This window comes from Rhinatrema bivittatum, chromosome 2, assembly GCF_901001135.1.
Source record: "Rhinatrema bivittatum chromosome 2, aRhiBiv1.1, whole genome shotgun sequence".
Taxonomy (NCBI): domain Eukaryota; kingdom Metazoa; phylum Chordata; class Amphibia; order Gymnophiona; family Rhinatrematidae; genus Rhinatrema; species Rhinatrema bivittatum.
Window position 1 is genome coordinate 232,387,144 of NC_042616.1, and position 22,563 is coordinate 232,409,706.

The 22,563-nt window shown below is 44.2% G+C and overlaps 1 protein-coding gene across 1 annotated transcript in view; it reads right to left on the reverse strand.

Moving 5' to 3' along the window:
* Positions 1-21,626, reverse strand: part of EFHB (EF-hand domain family member B) — a 205,195-nt gene extending 183,569 nt beyond the window's left edge. Inside the window, exons 1-3 of the mRNA XM_029587068.1 lie at positions 21,397-21,626; positions 19,010-19,066; positions 1,549-1,692 (exon numbers count right to left, since the gene is read on the reverse strand). Coding sequence (XP_029442928.1) covers positions 1,549-1,692; positions 19,010-19,066; positions 21,397-21,459 — 264 coding nt within the window. The 5' untranslated portion in view covers positions 21,460-21,626. The remainder of the gene's footprint in view (positions 1-1,548; positions 1,693-19,009; positions 19,067-21,396) is intronic.
* Positions 21,627-22,563: the final 937 nt, after the last annotated feature.

A 22,563-nucleotide genomic window follows, 5' to 3' on the forward strand; every position in this document is an offset into this window, starting at 1 on the left:
AGATTAACCTGTTCCATACCACACATAGGAAGTAATTTTCAAAAAGTTTTACATGCGTAAATGGGCTTTTGAAAATTGCTATGATATATGCTACTTTTGGGGTAGATTTTAAAAGAAGCGCGATCAGCCTACTTTTGCTTGCGCATCAGACTCAAGCAAAAGTACGCTGGATTTTAGTAGATACGCGCGGAGCCGCGCGTATCCACTAAAATCCTGGATCGGCGCGCGCAAGGCTATCGATTTTGTATAGCCTGCGCGCGCCGAGCCGCGCTGCCTCCCCCCGTTCCCTCCAAGGCCGCTCCGAAATCGGAGCGGCCTCGGAGGGAACTTTCCTTTGCCCTCCCCTCACCTTACCCTCCCTTCCCCTACCTAACCCACCCACCCGGCCCTGTCTACACCCCCCCTTACCTTTGTCGGGGGATTTACGCCTCCCGGAGGGAGACGTAAATCCCCGCGCGCCAGCGGGCCTGCTGCGCGCCGGGCCGCGACCTGGGGGCGAGTACGGAGGGCGCGGCCACGCCCCGGGCCGTAGCCACGCCCCCGTACCCGCCCCCAAAACGCTGCCGACACGCCCCCGGAACGCCGCGACGACCGGGCCCGCCCCCCCGACACGCCCCCGACACGCCCCCCTCCGAGAACCCCGGGACTTACGCGAGTCCCGGGGCTCTGCGCGCGCCGGGAGGCCTATGTAAAATAGGCTTCCCGGCGCGCAGGGCCCTGTTCGCGTAAATCCGCCCGGTTTTGGGCGGATTTACGCGAGCAGGGCTCTGAAAATCCGCCCCTTTATGTGCATAACTCATTTGAAAATTATCTCCAGAATTTTATAAACTTCTTTCATATCTCCTCTTGGTCATCTCTTCTCCAAACTGAAGAGCCCTAATCTGATTAGTCTTTCTTCATAAATGAGCTGATCCATCCCAGTAATCATTTTTATTGTCCTTCTCTGTACTTTTTCCTCATTCTGCTATATCTTTGTAAAGGGTCAATGACCAGAATTGCACATAGCACTCAAGGTGTGGCTGTACCATGAATCGATATAAACACATTATTATATTCCCAATTTATTTTTTATTCCTTTTGAATAATTTCTAACATTCTATTTGCTGAAGATTTAACATGCTGTCCACAATGACCCCCAAAGCACTGTGCATACATAGTTAGGATTACGTGCATCACTTTGCATTTGTCTGCAATAAATTTCATCTTCCTGAAGATATGAAGCTACAAGCTGTAACTTTATATGAATATTTTGCAATGTTTCTAATGAAAACTCAATAAAAATGATTACAAACAAAAAAAAAATTTCATCTTCCATTTAGATGCCCAGTTTCCCAGTTTGTGAAGAATTGCAGAACAACATTGCAAATCAGCTTGTCTTCTGTGAAAGCCTGCGTGTACTTTTAGCTAGGGTACTACAGATTATGGGAATCTTCAAATGGGTTAGTTTGGCCATCTTATCCATGGTAGAACCAAAGCAAGGCAAATTAACAGCTAAATGAGGAATATTCCAGTTTTAGGACTTTTAAGAAAAAAAATTAAATATCTTACGGGCAAAGAATAAGCGCTGCAAATTCCATGTCTCATTTCACTTTCAATGTCAGGATCATTGGCTCTGCCATGAAATACTCTTCGTGTTCCTGGTTTCGGGCGTCTAATGGTTAGAAACTTTTCAATCGATGGTGGAGTAAAAAACTGTAATACACAAGAGACGTAAAATAAAACATGTTAAAAGAAATGGCAAATTATGGTTTTGAACAATACTGCACCCTTTTCTCAGAAACATGTTCCAGGGACATGTTTTCCTTGCATACACAATCCATAATAAAATAAAAGGATATTTCTGCTCATGGACAAATTTCAAACTGTCCTCATTGCAACAAAGACCACTGGTCAGCTAGCAAAGGTAGCCAAATAAATATCCAGCTAGCTCAGCTGGAATATTCACTGACACAGGTGTAGTGGGGATTTTAACCTGCACAGATTTTTTCCCAGGATTCAATTTGGGATTTTTGATCCCTCCCCAGTTTTTGGGACATCTTCTAGAGATGTATTTTTGTCCCTTTATATACTAAGGTCTGAACATGCTCAGATCAATCTAGAATCTCAGTGCAGAGGAGTGCTATGAGGAGGAGAGTTATAAGTAGGTCCCCCAAGACATTGGAGAAAGTTTTTGGAATCCAGAGTCTTTGAGAAGAGTTGAGAATTTGGAGAGTGGTTTTTGCATCTCAATTTACAACATCCCTATAGGATACTAGGTCTTTTTTCTTGGCAACCGAAGGGAGTAATTTACGTAATTGTTTGCCCATGTAATTGTTTGTATATCGGACAGACTAAAAGAATGATTAAATCTAGGATTATTACGCACAAAAGCTGCATTTGATCGCAGAAAGAAAATGTGCCCCTAGTTGATCACTGGTTACAAATGTCACACTCATTGGAAGATTTTACATTTTTTGTGATTCAAAAAATGTCTTTAAGCAACAGGGATGATATTTTCCTTAAATTGCGCTTTGGAACAGCGATTTATCTTTAGTTGGCATACGGTGAGATCTGATAGTTTAAATAAAAGATTGATTGGGCTGCTTTTCTTTGCAGTCATTTTTTAATTGCTAATGGGTCTTTATTTCTCAAGTGCTAAAAGACATGTAATTCTTTTCAAAACCCATACCATCTTACACAAAGCCATATACAATCAAAACTCCTCATGGCTAAATGAACCACTCAAATCTTCCCAGTCCTCCCGACCTTCTAGGATGAACCGTAAATGCACACTGCAAATCCCCCCACTTAAGAAAGCCCGTCTTACTGCCACAAGAGATTGTGCTTTCTCGATCGTGGGCCCCACCCACTGGAATACCCTACCCCCCCATCTCCGCCTTGAGCCATGCCCCTTAAAATTCCGAAAAATGCTAAAAACTTGGCTTTTTCACCAAGCCTTCCCAGACTAATTTTCTCATTGCCCCCTGCCCATGCCTGCCCACCTGCGCCTTACAGATGTAACCTTCCTTGATCCAATGAATTTTTTGCTGAATACTGTAAATATGTAATTTTATGCCTTCGCTGCATTTTGTAAATAGTTTTGTTACATTAGTTTTACCTCTCTTTTATACTACACTATTCATCTCGCCTCTGCCTTTACTTATTCTCTCTATATTTGGTTGTCCTGTTACCCCTTCCCCTGTTCATTGTAATTTTCCATTTCCATTACTTTCATTGTTATAATGTAAACCGATATGATGTGCATTTTAATGTCGGTATAGAAAAACTGTGAAATAAATAAATAAATAATAATATGTCATAGTACATTTAGCCATTGACGTTGGCATAGAGTTGGCTTGGAAAACTGTATGATGAAATGAGTGCGTCAGGTAAGAGTTAAAAGTGTTTCTATGTTTTAGTTTATTAAAGTTTTCCTTTTGGTGAATTTATATGTACTGCAAAGTTTTCTTTGAGGGTATTGTGTTAGTTTTGGAATAAAGATGGTAATTAATTTGTGTGGTTCTTGTTACAGTTACATACGAGAGTGATTGCTGGAGTAGGATGCAAGTATATATATGAGCCCAGTGGAAAGACAACTTATGGAATCGATGGAAGGAGATTACAATTCAAATACAATATTTCAATATCTTCATATAGAAGGTGCAGTAGGTGTTTTAGTTATGGTGATGTGGTGTAGAGATGGTTTGGGGCACATTTTTTTATATTTTTTAGTGTAATAACATTTTATTGCACTCATTACAGGTGTAGTCAAGCTTTGGTTATTTCTCCGGATAAATGAAGAATTCTTTGTTGAGGTCATGAAAGATATAGTTTGTAATGAATAATAAGAAGAGTTGCATTTGTGAGAATTATAAGAAGCAGTAAATGACTTCCCTTTATTTATGGGGTTATTGAAGATAATAATTTGTAATGAATAATAAGAAGAATTGCTTCTGTGAGAAGTACAAGCAGTAGAAGACTGCACTTTATATGGAAAATTATTGTATTCATAACATTGGGTTACTGATGCACTTTTGTCAAAGAGTATGTACGTAAATTTGAGTAAGGATGAGTGTAGGGTTTTAGGAAATTTTCAGCTGTGTGTATGGTTTGTGGTGAGAGAATTTTGGATGTGTAAAGGTTTTTAATAGGATTGTTTTCATTATATATGAGATAGTTATTGAGTACATATATCCAGTGATAAAATTAAGGAATGTTTAGGGGTAGATTTTAAAAGCCATACGAGCGTAGGTGGGGTTACGCGAACCGGGCTTATTTTACAAAGGCCCGGCGACACGTGTAAAGCTTCGGGAAAGGGGAGGGGCCAGAGGCCTCCAGCACAGCAGCCATTTGCGGCTGTGTCGGAGAATCGCGTGCCAGCCGGGTGCCAATGTGTGCAACCTGCGCCTGCCCCTAGGCCGGCGCAGCAGGTAAAATAATTTTGGGGGGGGGGATTAGGACAGGGATAGGGGGCGGGTTGGTTAGGGGAAGGGAGGTTAGGGTAGAGGGTTGGGAAGTTCCAGGCCTGGGAAGGAACTGGAGAAGGCCGCGGGCATCGCTGCACACAGGGTGCACAATTGTGCACCCCTTGCGCGCGCCGACCCTTGATTTTATAACATGCGTGCACCTGCGCACGCATGTTATAAAATTGGGTGTCCACGTGCGCACGCCCACGCGTAACTTTATAAAATCTACCCCTTAATGTACTTGATATATGTGAACCATGCTTCATTATTAAACGTTTGTGAGTGAATTTTAAGCTTTTTTTTTTTTCTTTCTCTATGTGATGTAATATGTATGTGTGAGAGAAGTAAATTGTTTATCGTGTACATATTTACCTTGCAGTTTTGCTAATCTGGACCAGTTCCTGACTGAGAGGGCAGACTCCCCCCTGGAAGGAAGTGCTGGATCCCTGTTTTTGCTCCTTGCACTCAGTTAACAGCAAGGTGAAAGACAGATTGGATTTCTGAGAGTTTTAAAAAGTGTTTTGTAGAATTCTAATTTTGAAGCTGGGGATCTTTTTGTCATCACCCATTGGTATATGTTGGTCGTGGAGACTTTCCTACAGTTATTAGGGAGGGCATTTTGGACCAGGACACAGTTGAGAGAAGGCGGGACATCAAAAGAGGTCAAAGAAACATGTATTTTTTTATTTGTATTTTTCTCATCTTATTTATGATTTTTAGAATCCTAGCATGGATATTACATTTTACGTTAAAGTAAACCTTTTTATGAGTTGAACACCTCTTTTGGACTTTAAGCTTTGTTATTCTTTTGGATAAACCACCCCTCTACTGTGAGTAACTGTGAATAGTGAGCAAGGAGTAGCAGTGACTGTACAGTTCAATTTGGTCTTACCTGCTAATTGGCTTTCCTCAAGTCCTGACTGACCAGTAACCTGTGGGATTCTCCCTCCCACCAGCAGATGGGGGCAGAGTGCGAAAGCTTCCTCTCTGACGTCAGTACCATAAAGGCTGGCCCAGCAGAGGGAAAATTAGTAGTCATGCTTTTGCCAAAACATGGCTTGCTGCTTGTATTCTTATATTCCCTCTTTTTTTCTTTTTTGGGTTTTTTTTAATTTACGGAGATTTATCAGCCTATTACCCGGCCTGCTCCTTTGTCTATCTTGTCCTCCCCAGGGTGGCATTTTCCCTGGTATTATAGGACACTGGTTCCTTACTTTCTGCAGTAAGGGATCCAGGACACATCACAAAACAAAAAAAAATTGTAAGTGGAGAACAGCCTACCTTCGCATTCAGCTGTGCTCCCTTCTTCCTTTGTTTTAACTTACTTATCAAACGCTGTTATTTTATTCCCAAGCCTGTTTCTTCTTTTCATATAGGCAGGATCTAGACTGGTCTGTCAGGACTCAAGGAAAGCCAATTAGCAGGCAAGACCTAACTGAACCTTCCTCTTTGTCCTGCCAGACCAGTAAACCTGAGGGATGTACCTAAGCTGTACTTGCCCCAGGTGAGCTCCCTACTGTTGCTTCCAAGACCCCAATATCAAAACTTGTCTCCTCCCTTTCTATAGTGTTTTGTATAAGAATGGACAGACGACCATGTGGCCACCCTGAAAATGTCCTTAGGTATAACTGCTCTGTATTCTGCCCAAGATGCTGCTTGTGCTCTCGTGGAATGTGCCCTTAGTCCTTCTGGCACTGGTTTATTCTTCATTATATAGGCTCTTGCTATTGCCTCCTTAATCTATCTTGTGATTGAGGTTTTGGACTTTGCCTGCCCTTTTCTGGGTCCTGTGAACAAGATAAATAGTCTGACTTCCTAGCATCATTGGTCACTTCCAGGTACTTTAAGAGGCACCTGTGAACATCTAGGAACCTTAAATCTCTGTTTCCCTATGCATTCCGCCTTCCTAAATCCAGGAAGAGAGAGGGGTTTATTGAGATGAAATTCCAATACCACCTTGGGTAGAAAGATGGGTACCAGTCTGATTGTCACTTTTTCCTTTGAAAAGTTTAAGTATTGATCCCTGATGGACAGTGCTTGCAAATCCGACATCCTTCTGGCCAAACACAAGGCCACTAACATCGCCATCTTTAGTGTTGAGTCTTTCAAGGAAATCTCCTGATGGGCTCAAAAGACATTCTGACTAGCATCTTCAGTACCAAGTTCAGGTCCCATGGCAGCAATACGACTTTCCGAGGAGGTCTCAGCTGCTTTGCTCCCCTGAGAAAGCATACCACATCTGTGTTAGCAGCCACCAATATTCCTCTCCAGGCCTTCTGAAATATGCAATCGCTACCACTTGCACCATGTATTAACCGCTAGCCCTTTGTCTAGAACCATGCCTGCGGACATTCAAGAAGAATCTGAAAACCTGGCTCTTCACCAAAGCCTTCACTTAAATTCCCATGCTAATTATAAAGTACCAGACTACCTATAATGCACCATACACATTAATGTTTCACTTGTATATTACGTCATGTTCAATGCATACCCATTCATTAATTGTTCTCTGTAAAAATTCCAATGCCTAATTCATAATATTTCCGTGTTTAATGTATACCATTTTTATTAACTGTGCACTGTTGATTGTTTACTGTTCTATGTACACCATGTATATGGTAATTCTAATGCTGGTTATCTGTAAACCGAAGCGATATGTACTAGTACATGATTTTCGGTATATAAAAGTCTTTAAATAAATAAATAAATAAATAAATAAATAAATAAATAAATAAATAAATAGAAACTGTAGGATTGAAACAATCCATGCTTTCATCAGGGTCAACTTCCTGCCAGAGAACCCCAGCCTCCAAGGCTGAAGTTTAGTGCTCGAGTGTAATGGAGGACAAGGAGAGAAAACAGCCCTGGGATTTTGCTGTAGCCTCTGCATCAGGAACAATCTACCAGAAAAGGGGTTACATGGGCCATTCCACTGAATATATGGGCCATACCACTGAATATAACCCAGCTATAGGAAAATTAGTTTCTTACCTGATAATTTTCGTTCCTGTAGTACCAAGGATCAGTCCAGGACACCTGGGTTGTGACTCCGCACCAGTAGATGGAGACAGACTAAAACTTGTGGGCGGAGCCATATATGCCCCTGTGCCAGTCACAGCCCCTCAGTCATACGTAATGTCAAAGTAGAAAAGCAATAAGGCAACCATAGCCAACTAGCAAAACACGCTACTTAAATGGAAACAATACCAACCCCTACGGGAACCAAACTCCCCAACCGGGAGAGCGAAACAAACAAGCGGATAACTTTAATCTTGAAGAATCATGAGCGGACTCTCCGTTATGTTAGCGTAGCACTGCGGGCGGGATCCTGGACTGGTCCTTGGTACTACAGGAACGAAAATTATCAGGTAAGAAACTAATTTTCCTTTCCCTGTACGTACCAGGATCAGTCCAGGACACCTGGGATGTACCAGAGCTAAGTTACCGAGGGTGGGAAGCAGAGAGTCCCGCTCGGAGTACCCTCTCTCCAAACCCTCCGGCCTCAGTAGCCTGAACCTCCACCCGATAATGTATATTAAAGGTATGCAACGACTTCCAGGTAGCCACCCTGCAAATCTTTGAGGCGACACCTGAGAAGAGTCCGCCGAAGACGCCGCATGAGACCGCGTCGGATGAGCCTTGAGACCCACGTGCGGAGGTTTTCCCCGCACTACGTACGCTGAGCCACTGGCCTCTTTGAACCAACGGGCGATTGTTGTGCGAGACGCCGCAGAACCATTCCTTGGGCCCGAAAACAGGACAAACAGATGATCTGTTACCCGAAAGGATTAGTGACCTCTAGATAGCGAAGAAGGGACCTCCGCACATCCAGTTTTCGCAATTCTTTCGATTTCGGGTCCGAAGACTCCCCGACCGCGAAAGCGGGAAGCTCCACTGATCGATTCAAGTGAAAAGCCGACACTACCGTAGGCAGAAAAGAAAGAACAGTCCGTAAGGAAACCCCTACGGCAGAGATCCGCAACAACGGCTCCCTACATGACAACGCCTGTAATTCCGAGACACGGCGTGCCGAAGCAACCGCCTCCAGGAATACGGTCTACAATGAGAGATCTTGGACCGTAGCGCGCTTCAAGGGCTCAAACAGTGCCGAGCCTAAGGCGGAAAGAACCTCCCCAGACCGAAGCCCCTCCGAGGAGCCCCCTCCCGCCGCGCCCCGCTGCGGGGAAAACGCGGGAGGCAAGGCCGAATCCCCTGGCGTGATTCGCGCGATTTTACTTCCTGTGGCCAAAATGGCCGCCACTCCCGCGCTAAGCGGGAACAAGTCCTGAGGCCTACTTATGGCGCCTCCAACCCGTGGCGGCGAACGCGCAATCCAGAAGCGAGACCCCCGAGGTGCCCCGGACGGCCCTTCCCCGCCCGGGACGCAGGAAAAACAAAAGCCCTCACAAGATAGGCGCGCGCGCGTGCCGAGCCGCAGGCCCGACACGGGGAGCCGCGCGGCAAGCCGGCGAACGCGGGAAGGCCAAGAAGCGCCTCAGAAATAAAAATTAATTAATTAATTCGGCGAAAACCCCCCCCTGCAAGCGGCACCCCTCTCAAAACGGAACGGCGATGCAAGGAAAACGGAGGGCCGGCCGAAAACAAAAACAAAAGCAGAAACTTTTTTTTTTTTTTTTTTTTATACTGACGCTTGTCGCTGTCCCGGGTCCTGGAGCCCTGTACCTGCAGGGGTGAGTGAAGCGGGCTCCCCGGTGTCACCCCTGACACTGCTACTTGTGGAGCCGGGTCCTCGACCCTAGCAGCGGCCTCAACCAGGGGGGGGCGGTCCCCTCAGAACCTCTCAACCCTCCTGGGAGGCAGGGCGGCCGGGATCTGACTCTTCAATCAAAAAGAAAAAATCCAATTTGGCAAAAAACCACTAACTAGGCCTAAGAACTGAGCACAAAAAACAAAGAAAAAACTGCAACCCTGACTAACTACCAGAATCAGGGCAGGCAGGGCTGTGACCGGACCTGCACCATCTACTGGAGACAGAGTAAGACTGAGGGGCTGTGACTGGCACAGGGGCATATATGGCTCCGCCCACAAGTTTTAGTCTGTCTCCATCTACTGGTGCGGAGTCACAACCCAGGTGTCCTGGACTGATCCTGGTACGTACAGGGAACTTAAAGTTAACCATATAATTTTATCTGGCTAACTTTAGGACTGCTCATCAGCTGGCCTAAATATATCTAGCTATGTTAGGCAGATAACATTGAAAATCTGCAGGTCTGCAAATAAAGGACTATTGGAAATACTGTACGTCAGACGTGCACATTGAAATGGTAACTTTTAAACCAGCGCATGGGTGCACATTTGCACTCATGTGTGTTGGCCCAGGCCCAGGGACGCAGCCATTTTATAACATGCGCACCAAGTTTTAAGTGGGCATGCACACGTGCGCGCAAACACTGCTTCTACTGTGTAAAGTCAGGGGGTTTTTTAAATGGCGCTCACCGACACCATTGCCAGTCAAACCAGTTTGTCCCCAGTTCAGGGGTAGGTATTCCATACCCCCCTAGTTTAATAGCCTTCACTCCCCTCAATTAGCCCCAACCCTTAAAACCCCTCAGATCTGCCTATTTTTCTTTATTCTATAAATTACAATTCCTCCCAAAGCAGAAGTAAACTTACAGGGCAGGGGATCTGGGTAAGCACCCAGATGCGTATTTGCATGTACATCTCTGGTTCACAGCCCATGCCCTGCCCCTTTTTGAAAAATTGGAGATGTGCACGTTGCAGTAGGTACTCGCATTTCTGGACGGCTTTTAAAATCCTCGACATGCACAAGCCCAACTTATTCACGTATCCCCTAATTAATGTGCATTGCTGGGCTTTAAAATTCACCTGTCAGTGGCCGATGCAATAAAGTGTGCTCGGCCTAGCACACGGTTTGGGAGCACAAGACTAGCAACCGATGCAGAAAAGAGATTAGTGCATCTAAAACGTGCACTCTAGCAAACATGACCCTGATAGCGCCCAACGCATGCAAATTCCATGTAGATGAGGATATTAGCTATTACAGCCCAATGGAGGAAAGTACTGGATGCTCAACACTCACTTTTTAGTCCAGGAAATTTAACTCCAGCCCCAGAGGTGAAGTAAAGTCTACTCGCAATCAATAGTGGAAAGTGTTATAAACATCAAAATCACAGAACATATAGAAAGACATGGTTTAATGGAACAAAGTCAGCATGGCTTTACCCAGGGCAAGTCTTGCCTCACAAATCTGCTTCACTTTTTTGAAGGAGTTAATAAACATGTGGATAAAGGTGAACCGGTAGATATAGTATACTTGGATTTTCAGAAGGCGTTTGACAAAGTTCCTCATGAGAGGCTTCTAGGAAAAGTAAAAAGTCATGGGATAGGTGGCGATGTCCTTTCGTGGATTGCAAACTGGCTAAAAGACAGGAAACAGAGAGTAGGATTAAATGGGCAATTTTCTCAGTGGAAGGGAGTGGACAGTGGAGTACCTCAGGGTTCTGTGTTGGGACCCTTACTGTTCAATATATTTATAAATGATCTGGAAAGAAATACGACGAGTGAGATAATCAAATTTGCAGATGACACAAAATTGTGCAGAGTAGTTAAATCACAAGCAGATTGTGATAAATTGCAGGAAGACCTTGTGAGACTGGAAAATTGGGCATCCAAATGGCAGATGAAATTTAATGTGGATAAGTGCAAGGTGATGCATATAGGGAAAAATAACCCATGCTATAATTACACGATGTTGGGTTCCATATTAGGTGCTACAACCCAAGAAAGAGATCTAGGTGTCATAGTGGATAACACATTGAAATCGTCGGTTCAGTGTGCTGCGGCAGTCAAAAAAGCAAACAGAATGTTGGGAATTATTAGAAAAGGAATGATGAATAAAACGGAAAATGTCATAATGCCTCTGTATCGCTCCATGGTGAGACCGCACCTTGAATACTGTGTACAATTCTGGTCGCCGCATCTCAAAAAGATATAATTGCGATGGAGAAGGTACAGAGAAGGGCTACCAAAATGATAAGGGGAATGGAACAACTCCCCTATGAGGAAAGACTAAAGAGGTTAGGACTTTTCAGCTTGGAGAAGAGACGACTGAGGGGGGATATGATAGAGGTGTTTAAAATCATGAGAGGTCTAGAACGGGTAGATGTGAATCGGTTATTTACTCTTTCGGATAGTAGAAGGACTAGGGGACACTCCATGAAGTTAGCGTGGGGCACATTTAAAACTAATCGGAGAAAGTTCTTTTTTACTCAACGCACAATTAAACTCTGGAATTTGTTGCCAGAGAATGTGGTTCGTGCAGTTAGTATAGCTGTGTTTAAAAAAGGATTGGATAAGTTCTTGGAGGAGAAGTCCATTACCTGCTATTAAGTTCACTTAGAGAATAGCCACTGCCATTAGCAATGGTTACATGGAATAGACTTAGTTTTTGGGTACTTGCCAGGTTCTTATGGCCTGGATTGGCCACTGTTGGAAACAGGATGCTGGGCTTGATGGACCCTTGGTCTGACCCAGTATGGCATTTTCTTATGTTCTTATGTTCTTAAGGGCTCCTGAAAAACGTTACAAAATATGGTCCTCTGTGTGGCGATAAATGTGTCCTCCTCCTTAGTATTGTCCCAGCTTTTGAATTTACTGCTTGCGGTAGTGAAAAATAAATGTATAGTGATTGGCTCGAAAAGAAGTACACATTTCTTATGACCGCACAATTTAGATGCCCATAGCAATGGGCACCTGATATAATAAACTGCAGCACGTGAAATCGGCACCTCAGCAAAAAGAGATGCTCGCATTGATCGCCTGTTGTAATTGTGGGTGCCCGATGCAATAACCTCTTTTGAGCGCCAGAGACACATAGTCTCCCATAGCCCACCCTTTTTTATGCTGCTTCCCATTTACATATTGCATTGGGGCACTCAGAGATGTGGCTGTGTGCGCATTAGGAAAACGGGCGTTCAATTTCAGCACACATGTTATTGTATCAGCCCCTTAAAGTTTACTAGAGACAGAGCTTTCTCGATTGCGGGTACAATGTTGTGGAATTCACTGCCTGTACTTATTAGGACTGCTGGTAACTACAATACATTTAAAAAACTGCTAAAAACGTACTTATTTAAACAGGCTTGTGATCTGGACTGATAGCCTTTTCAATTAGAATTTTGTTTTAAGTATGGCATGATACAATTATTTATTATATGTTATTGCTTTCCTTGTAATTCTGTTTTGTCCTTTTATTATATATATTTTTATCATTGTGTAATCTGCCTTGAATCCTATGCGTGAAGAGTGTGGAATATAAATTTTTAATAAATGCTAAAAATTGGCATTTATCCAGCTATCTTAGGGGGTCATTTCTCAAATCGCATTATGGTGTTTTCGCATGCGTTAAGTGCCTTTAACACATGCAAAAATGCCTTTAATGCCTGCGATAGCACCATAACGCATGGTGCGATGCAAATCCAAAAAAGGGGAGGAGTTAGGGGTGGTAGTGGGCTTGCAGTTTTGTGAAGCCCTATTGCATGGCTTTAACTACACCTTTTTCATTAGCATTAGGCTGTGTGATAGGGCTTTATTGTGATGTTTTTGCCCATGCCAGTTTCAGTAGTTTTGAAGCTCCTGGAGAGCCAGCCTAGCTATCAAGACTGAGAGAGACACAGAGAGAGGGAGAGAGACTATCCATAATGCCCTCACACTAGATAGGTATTTATATCTCTATGGGAAGCCCACCTAGTAACTCAAGGTGAGGTTTAGGTATTAGTGTAGGGGTTAGGGGCCACTTTGACATGCAGAGTGAGACGTACGAACAGCACAATGCTCCCTTGTGAAGATTTGATGACCTTCGGAGTGAGAAACTCACCCAAAGATGAGATTTGTGCAATGTTCTCTCAACCTAGCTTGATGTTACCCAGGTAGAGCGTCCATCAAGCTAGGTTGAGAGAACACTGCATAAATCTCATCTTTGGCTGAGTTTCCTCACTCCGAAGGTCATCAAATCGCATGTTATAAAATCGGGTGTACATGTGCGCGCGCCAGGTAGCACGCGCACCTTTTTAAAATCTACCCCAATATGGCTATCCCTAATTCTATTTCCTAAAAGCCAAAAAAGAAGGTATTTGAATATGATAGGAATTTTCTATAGCTTATTGCAGGAACAAATATAAAATGTTTGATATTTGTACAATTCTAATACGCATTATGCTAGATATGGTATTAAGAGCACGCTCCTGTATTCCACACTTTTATGAACAGCAAGACAAAAGTTGTCTTGTGTAGACTGAAATGCAAAACCTCAATAAAAATATTTTTTTTCATATTCTGTTACAAGTAAAATATATCTGAAGGGTAAGCTAGGTTAGGAGTAACTCTATCAAACTTCTACCATTTAAAATGCTTTCTTCCTTCCCCCTGGTAGTCACATCTGAAGAAGGGGCCTATTTGGTGCTGAAAATTCATGCACTACAACAATAACTGATATCACAACCTACAAAGTTTCATACCATTCAGAAGAAAAGCTCAGACATTAAGGAATTTTTATTCAATATATCAGATATTACATAGTTACTCTGACAGGCAGTAATCTAGAACAGTGGTTCTCAACCTTTTTTCTGTCAGGACACACCTGACAGATGGTTCTCACATGCATGACACACTGACCCATGATCGTCACGGGGCTAGATGTAAAAGTACAGTTTGCATCCACGGGAACCCCCCTGACCCACAATAATGGATGTAAAGCAGAATTATGACATTCCCCATACAACTCACCCTACAAAAAAGATATTCTGGTTCTGGTGTTATCTCAGTAACAGCAACTCAAACTCCTTCTACGTCCAGGCTCAATAGCCCTACTTATGAAAAGACAGCAGTTTACCACCAATGCATGTCCTCTTGAGAAAACACAACAAATAAGACTGATAAAACACTTACATGCTAGTAAAATATCTCACCTCAGTAACACACACAGAACTGACCTAACATACTCCCAGGATCTGTAGTAATGCACATAAACTAATCCGCACACAGTTACACCTGTATTATGGAATACACTCAAACAGGAGCAACCCTATCTATGAAAAGGCAACACTACAAATATTAAATCAGGCCCTAAAAACCAATACACCTCTTATTAGGAAAACAGAACTAGCAAGCAGCTATAGATCCCCACACAGAAATAATTGTAAAACTATACTAATAAGCAGAATAAATGTTTCAAAACAGCTATGAACAGAATAACATCCAACAATTAAAAACTCATAAAAACTATTAAAAATTCTCCAAACACCAATAAAATATTTTAAAAAAAGCAGACACATCACATAATATTAAATAATTAAAATGGCAGTTAATCAAGAAAAATAAATTTAAAAGCCACCTTTACTTACCCCCTCCAGCAGCTCTCCTACTCCTTTTCCATGCAGGCCGTAGCACACAGCAGAAGCAGCAGTAGAAGCTAAGCTCTATACTCATGGTCCTCTTCCTTAGTGCCCATGTCTCTCACACACACACCATACCAGTCATGCCCCCATGACCAGTTTCTGTCTCTCACACACCAATCATCTCCCAAACAGTATTTGACACACACACACCAGTTACCTTCCTGAACAGTTTCTCTCATGCCATACACACACCCAGGCTTCCCACTCCCGTGTTCTACTTACATATACGGACTTCTCACTCTCATAATCACTTTCTCTGTCTCACACACTCACCAGTCTCTCACTCCCATGCTTGTTCTCTCCACATGCACAGGCTTCTCATTCCCATAATCACTTTCTTTCTCTCACACACACACACACACATACCTGTCACCTGATCTCTCTCATGCATACTCACACACAGGCTTCCCACTCCCATGTTCTCTTTCAGATATACAGGCTTCTCACTCCCATGCTGTATCTCACACTCACAGGTTTCTCACTCCCATGCTCACTCTTCACATGCACAGGCTTCTCATTCCCATAATACTTTCTTTCTCTCACACACACACAAACAAATACACACCAGTCACCTGATCTCTCTCATGCATATACACACAGGCTTTCCACTCCCATGTTCTCTTTCAGATAATCAGGCTTCTCACTCTCATGCTGTGTCTCACACACACCCAGGTTTCTCACTCCCATGCTCACTCTTCACATGCACAGGCTTCTCATTCCCATAATCACTTACTTTCTTTCTCTCTCTCACATACGCACAAACACACACCAGTCACCTGATCTCTCTCCTACATACACACACACACAGGCTTCCCACTCCCATGTTCTCTTTCAGATATACAGGCTTCTCACCCCCATGCTGTGTCTCACACGCACCCAGGTTTCTCACTCCCATGCTCACTCTCTTCACATGCACAGGCTTCTCATTCCCTAATCACTTTCTCTCTCTCTCTCTCTCTCTCTCTCACACACACACACACACACCAGTCACCTGATCTCTCTCATGCATACACACACACAGGCTTCCCACTTCCATGTTCTGTCTTACATATACAGGCTTCTCCCTCCCATGCTGTGTGTCACACACACCCAGATTTCTCACTCCCATGCTCACTCTCTTCACATGCACAGGCTTCTCATTCCCATAATCACTTTCTCTCTGTTACACACACATACACACACACACACACACACACACACCAGTCTCTCTCTCATTTCCATGCTCGCTCTCCACTGCACAGGCTTCTCATTCCCTGAATCACATTCTTTCTCTCACATTCACACACACCAGTCTCTTTCTCTCACACACACACAATCACCTTACCAACCAGTCTCTCTCTCATGCATGCACACACACACACAGGCTTCCCACTCCCATGCTCTCTCTCACATAATCAGGCTTCTCACTCCCCTGCTTTTTTTCACAAACACCCCTACAACACCAGGCTTCTTACTCCCATGCTTTCTCACATACCCAGATTTCTCACTTCCATGCATTTTCTCTCTTTCACACACACACACACATCAGTCACATCCCTGACTGTCTCACACTCTCACATACACATCAGTCATCTCCTTGAGCAGTCACTTTCATTGTCTCTCACATATACACACACATCAGCTCTCTGACCAGTTTCTCTCAATCACACACATGCTCTCAATCAAACACATTCTCTCACTTACACATTGGCTGGCTGGTTGCTTCTCTCTCTTTCTCTCACTCACTTCCTCTCCCCCCCTTCCCTCCTCCCCCGAGCACAAATGTTACTGCAGCAGCCTCCTCCTCCAGCCCCTGCAAGCCAGAAAGTAGAATCCCATCGGCCGCAGGAGGCTCATGCTGCTGTCTCCTTTCTCGATTACCGGCTGCTTCGATTGCTCGGGGGTCGCTGCAGCCGCCACTGCTACTTTATCACACGGCACGGCTCTTTCTCCTTCCCGCGCAGCGTGTATCACTTCCTGTTCCGGGTCACGGGGGGGGGGGGGGGGGCAGGCGCGGGAAGAAGAAAAGGCCAGCCACGGGTGCCACAGCTTCTTTTAGCACTGCTGCCGTTCCCACTGGGCTTGAAAGTGCTGATAGCCCAGCGGCAACGGCAGCAGGGAAGGAAGAGCAGCGGGAGAGACCGGGAGAAGCGCTGATCTAGAACATATTCATTGTCGTTAAGACAAGCAGCATTTTGCTGTAATCTACTGTTCTTGTTTGCTGCTTATTCTTTGTATTTATGTTCAGACATTTGATAATCTACCTTTTACCAAGAATGGCCTCAAGACGGATAACAACAAATTTAAATCGAACAATAGCATTTGAAATAACTTTACAGTTAGAATAGCATTGGGAACCCAGTGGTGAATAACGTAGTCTTTTTGGAAGTTCAGGCAGTTAAATCTAGGGGTAGAGGGACTTTGCAGGGAGGGCCTGGCTGAAGAGACATGCTTTAACAATTTTCCTGAAAATGAGCTAAAGGCAGTGATACCTTATTCCAGATTTTTGGTGCCTAGCAGTTGAAAGCACAAAGCCTTGTACAGGACAACCTGACGGAGGATAGAAGTTCCATTTAGGAGGACCGGAATTAGATGTGTAGGAGGAGAGAAGTTGGGAGAGGTATTCAGGGGACTTGAAGGAGCAGAGAGTATTGAATTTCATCCTGCTTTTGACAGGGAGCCAGTGCAGTTAATGCAGTAATGGTTTTATGTGGTCAGTTGCTTTAGCTCCTACCAATATATGAGGGATAGTCAACAAAGAAGGCGACTGTTTTTAAACTGTTTTCATGCTATACACAAATTCTCCTTTTCTTTATTGATTTCCCCTCATAAGTTATACAGCATACAGGCCGATACAGTAAAAATCGCGGGAGAGCGGGCAAGCGCCCGCTCTCCCGTGTGCGCGATTCAGTAAATAAAATTATTCAAATTAGGGCCCACAGTAAAAAGAGGCGCTAGGGAAACTAGCGCGTTCCTAGTGCCTCTTTTTGGACAGGAGCAGCGGCTGTCAGCAGGTTTGACAGCAGATGCTCAATTTTGCTGGCGTTGGTTCTCAAACCCGCTGACAGCCACGGGTTCGGAAACTGGACGCTGGCAAAATTGAGCGTCTGGTTTTCAACCCGCGAGCCGCAGGCCAATTTTAAATTTTTTTTTTTTATTATTTTTGATTATTTTTAACTTTTGGGACCTCCGACTTAATATCGCCATGATATTAAGTCGGAAGGTGTACAGAAAAGCAGTTTTTACTGCTTTTCTGTACACTTTCCCGGTGCCGAGAGAAATTAACGCCTACCTTTGGGTAGCCGCTAATTTCTGAAAGTAAAATGTGCGGCTCAATACCCATTACTGAATAAGGGGTAAAGCTAGCGCGTCAAAAACGCTCATCCAAACGCGGGTTAACAGTGCACTCAGCCGGAGCGCACTGTACTGTATCGGCCTGCTAGTGATGGAGATTTATGCATAAGGACATTCATTTTTAGTTTGTATTCTATTTTGCCTGGAAATTTCAATGTTATAGTAAAAAGAAAGTCAGTGCAAAAACGATTTTGATATAACACACAAGAGAAAAACCAATGGAAAAGTCATTTTTCTAATTTTTTTTGTTTGAACATTGAAATTCCCAGACAAAATAACTAAATCAAAGGAATCTATGAATGCCATAGCCATAACTGTACTATCAGTTAAAGGCCTTAGCCTGCAAATAAAAACACAAGGGCTACCTAGAATAGGCATGCATCTACTGTCCAAATGCCTACTGTATATGTGTCCTAAGGCCACCAACATCATAATGGTTCCCTGTTCTAAAACATTTAAGAAAAAATGTTTCTAGCATGGATAAGCTGATCACTATGAATTTTCTTTTATGACTTAAAAAGGGTTATTCACACAAGAATACAACCCTTATTTCCAAGGCCAGATGTATATTTACAGCATCCATAGGCAGGATCAGAGCATGGGGATCTCCCTTGGAGACTGGAGAGCAGGGGGTAGGAGGCACATGACTGTGTTACCTATGCTTAAATTCGGTCCTGTTTATTTTAGAGAATGGAACCTTCCTCATGCCAATACAAGCTTCCTCCTAAAATTGTACATTTCAGAATGAAAATGTTCTTATAGCCTGAACTAGGCACATAGTGTAGAGGAGCTTACCATGGGACGAAAGAGACAGCCTGCAACAGTTCCGCTCATTGGGAACAGTTTCCCTGCCTATAAAAGAGATCAAGAAAAGTATTTCAGACACTAATGCAGTTTTGCATTTGCAGTACAGTAACCCAGGAAAGCAGTATAAGGGGGTGGGGGTGAGGACTAACAACCAAGAATCAAAAAGAAGGGGCTTGGAATGATCACTTCAAGAGGCCAAACAGCGTGACACTGCAGAGGAGGAGTGCCAAGGTCAACAGGGAGAGGTGTAATCAGCAGAAACTAAAGCTGGGGAGTAATACTTGTATGTCTGGACCTCCAGTCCGCCACTATATGTCCCTAGGTTCCAGTCTAGATATTTCACTATCATCAATGAGCCATCCATCCCCCATCTGTCCGTGGTTGAATATCTCAACCCTATTTAACCCTGCCATTTTGTCATCAGGGTGTGGTTAGAGTTTAGTTTTGGTTAGACACAGAGCAAGAAAGATGTCTGGTTTCTCCTTCCTGGTGAGACCTCCCTGTCGCCACAGACTTTTGCTTGTTGAAGATGTACCCTGTGCTCTCCCTGCCAGAGTGTTTCCCTGTTCTTAGTTATAGTAAGAGACTTTTTGCCGGAATCCTTTTGGGACTCCCGTTCCAGGACTGAAGATCAGTGGGCCCATTCACTCCCTGATAGTGACAAGCACCTGTGTCAGCTTGGCAGAGTGAGATACTTGTTGGCCTGAGGATATCTGTTTTTGAGAAGGGACTGTATTTAAACCTTGCTCCTTTGGGAAAGGTCATCCTCACTGGCCAGACATGGAGAACAGGGGCTGAAGATCAGTGAGCCCATTCACCCCTTGGAATGCTACAAGCACCTGTTACAGTAATACACCAGTCAAGAAAGATTTTGGATTAAAGAAGTATTTTCTCTTTTGTTGTGAGGGGGGTTTTTCGCCACCCCTTCTCACTGGCAGCCAGGCTTGTATAGTAAGTTCTCAATCCTTAAAACTTTTCTACACAAGGAGTCACCATTTAAATCAATTAAGGAGATGAAGTAAGACCTGGGCACACCTATAAGGGACACAGGGCTGGCTGGGTGTTCGGGAATGATCTCAGACAGGACTATTTTTTCTGTATTCAAGGGGACCCCCCTCCACTAGGATTCCCGGTAGGCCGCTGAGAGAGCTTTTGTACACTTAAATATCACCATGGGAAACTCTGCCCAGATTGCTAAAGTAAAGGACACCTAACCGGGAGAGACATCCCGATCTGTACTGCATTCAGATGTAACTGCATATGAAATGGATTTTAATTTGAAGTTTTAACAAATCAGTAAACTTATAATGTAACACCCTGTGCTTTGTCCTGCCTGGTTTGTCCCAGCATGTCTCCACTTGGGATGATGCAGCTATCAACACACACAGGGAATAACACTCCACTGCTCAGGCCAGAAGCAAAAACTTCCCCCCATATAAAGAATCCACCTCTGGGACAGACAGTACGAGCCATGGGATTACCGCTAACCAGAGCAGCCCTGAAGATAAATACGTTTGTGTGCCCTTAGGACTAGACACCCAGCTAAGGGTTACACTTGGGTTTAAATGACTGGTGAAACCTCTGCTCAGCTTTCTTGTTGGCTGGATTTGTTTTTCAATTTGATTGTTCCCGGAGAAAGTTGGAACACAAGTATAACTAAATAAAAAAAATATGGCCAGCTCCAGATGGGATATGGTAGTGCAGAGATAATCCAGATGCAGGGCCAGTGGAAGGGTATTAAGACATCCTAGGCAAACCTTCTGCCTTGTGCCCACACCCAGGGTCACACATTAAGGTTCCTTGTCTCATTCACACATGCACCCTTACACAGGCTCCCTCCCTCTCTCTAACACTATTGCTCTCTCGTAGACACACAATCCCTCTCACACACACACAAACAGAGGTGCCACGAGCAGGATGGGTGCTGCTTGCAGCCGAGTCTCTGCTTCTCTCGGCAGTGAGTGGGACGGGCTCTGCTCGTGGCCCCATATGGCCGCTCTTTGCTCCCCCTAATGGTTGACGTCCTAGGTGACTGCCTAGTTTGCCTTTGGGATGCACGGGCCCTGTTCAGAGGAAGGCTACCAAACTATTCCAGCGTCTGTACTAGGACCTGCAGGGAAACTGAAAGATCATTGCTATCATAATTACCCTGCAAAAGAGAAACGGGGAAAATCTCGAGTCATTCAAATACATCAAAAAAATTATAATAATAAGTTAATAATGCAGAAGAGGCAAATATGTTTTGGTGTAAACTAAGGAGTCTTTTGAACATTGTTATTATTTCATGGACATAAGGATAGCATCCGCGCCAGACTTGCCCATGGCTCAGCACCGGACGCTTTGGGTGCAAGCTTTGGGCACTCGCCCACACTCACCGCCCGTATGTCGGGGAAGCGCTCCGTGAACTTGCCGGCATAGACCGGCTTAAGGTCCATCATTGCCAGCGCTGCGCGGGAGAGCACGCTCCGTCTGCACGCAGAAAAGACACCGGCCGCGCACGGTCCCACTCGCGTGTGTGTGTGCGCGCGCGCGTGTGGCCGTTACGGGCCGCCTGCACCTGGGTGGAGGGGCTTAACCCGTCAAAAGGGCTTTCCGGAAGGCGGCGAAAGGGCGAGCACTAGTAGGGCTAGCGGGGTGGACTGTTTACTGCCAGTTGCCGAGCAACTGCGCCGGCCGGCGGATGACGTCGTACGTCAGCATGCAGCGCCCCGCCCTGCCGGCTGTAGACTTGAAAAGGGGGAGGGATGGCCTTCCCCTTGTAGACAGCGGCGCGCTGTGATTGATAAGCGCCCTAAAAAAGACGTAAAGTTAGCGCCGATATCACACGTTCCTAGACAGAAGAAAGCGAAATAGTTCTATCCCAGCCTTGCGAATTATAGGGGTGCTTTCAACAACAAACGTCAAATAAAACTGGAAGGTGATGCATTGGATTTGGCGGTCTGAAACTGCCAGTTTAGTTCAGTCTTGGGCTAAAAGAAGTGCTTCTAAATAAATCCTATATCGTGGGGTGTCCTATAATAATTAACATCTTTTTTTTTGTGATTTTATAGTGTTTGGATCGGAGCAGTGACAGCTTGGTGTTAACACTGCAAGGAGCACAATATGGGATGCAGGGGAAATGCAACATTTGTAAAAGGAAATGCAATTAGAAAAAATATATATTTTCCTTTGGGTCCTATATCTGACACTTGGGAAAGATTTTTGTTGTGACATGGGGTCTGGCTTATGGAGGAGGGATCTCCATACTCAACATCAATTTGTATCGTATCAATCTAATCCCTGAAGTAATGTAATTAAAAAAAAGAAATTAGGCTTGACATGACGTTTTACCTAGATTGTTATAATTTAAGTTGTGCAAACAATTCTCAGTTGAACTCAAATCAGGTAGTATACATTACATTTGGGGTGCACAGGCAACAATTTACCAAGGAATCCTCATGGTTTTTGATGCAGTACTAGTAGATACTGTCACATAAGTTGTAATACAATCCTTCCCCCATCTACACATGCTGCAAATAGGAGAGAGCATTGATCTGAAAATC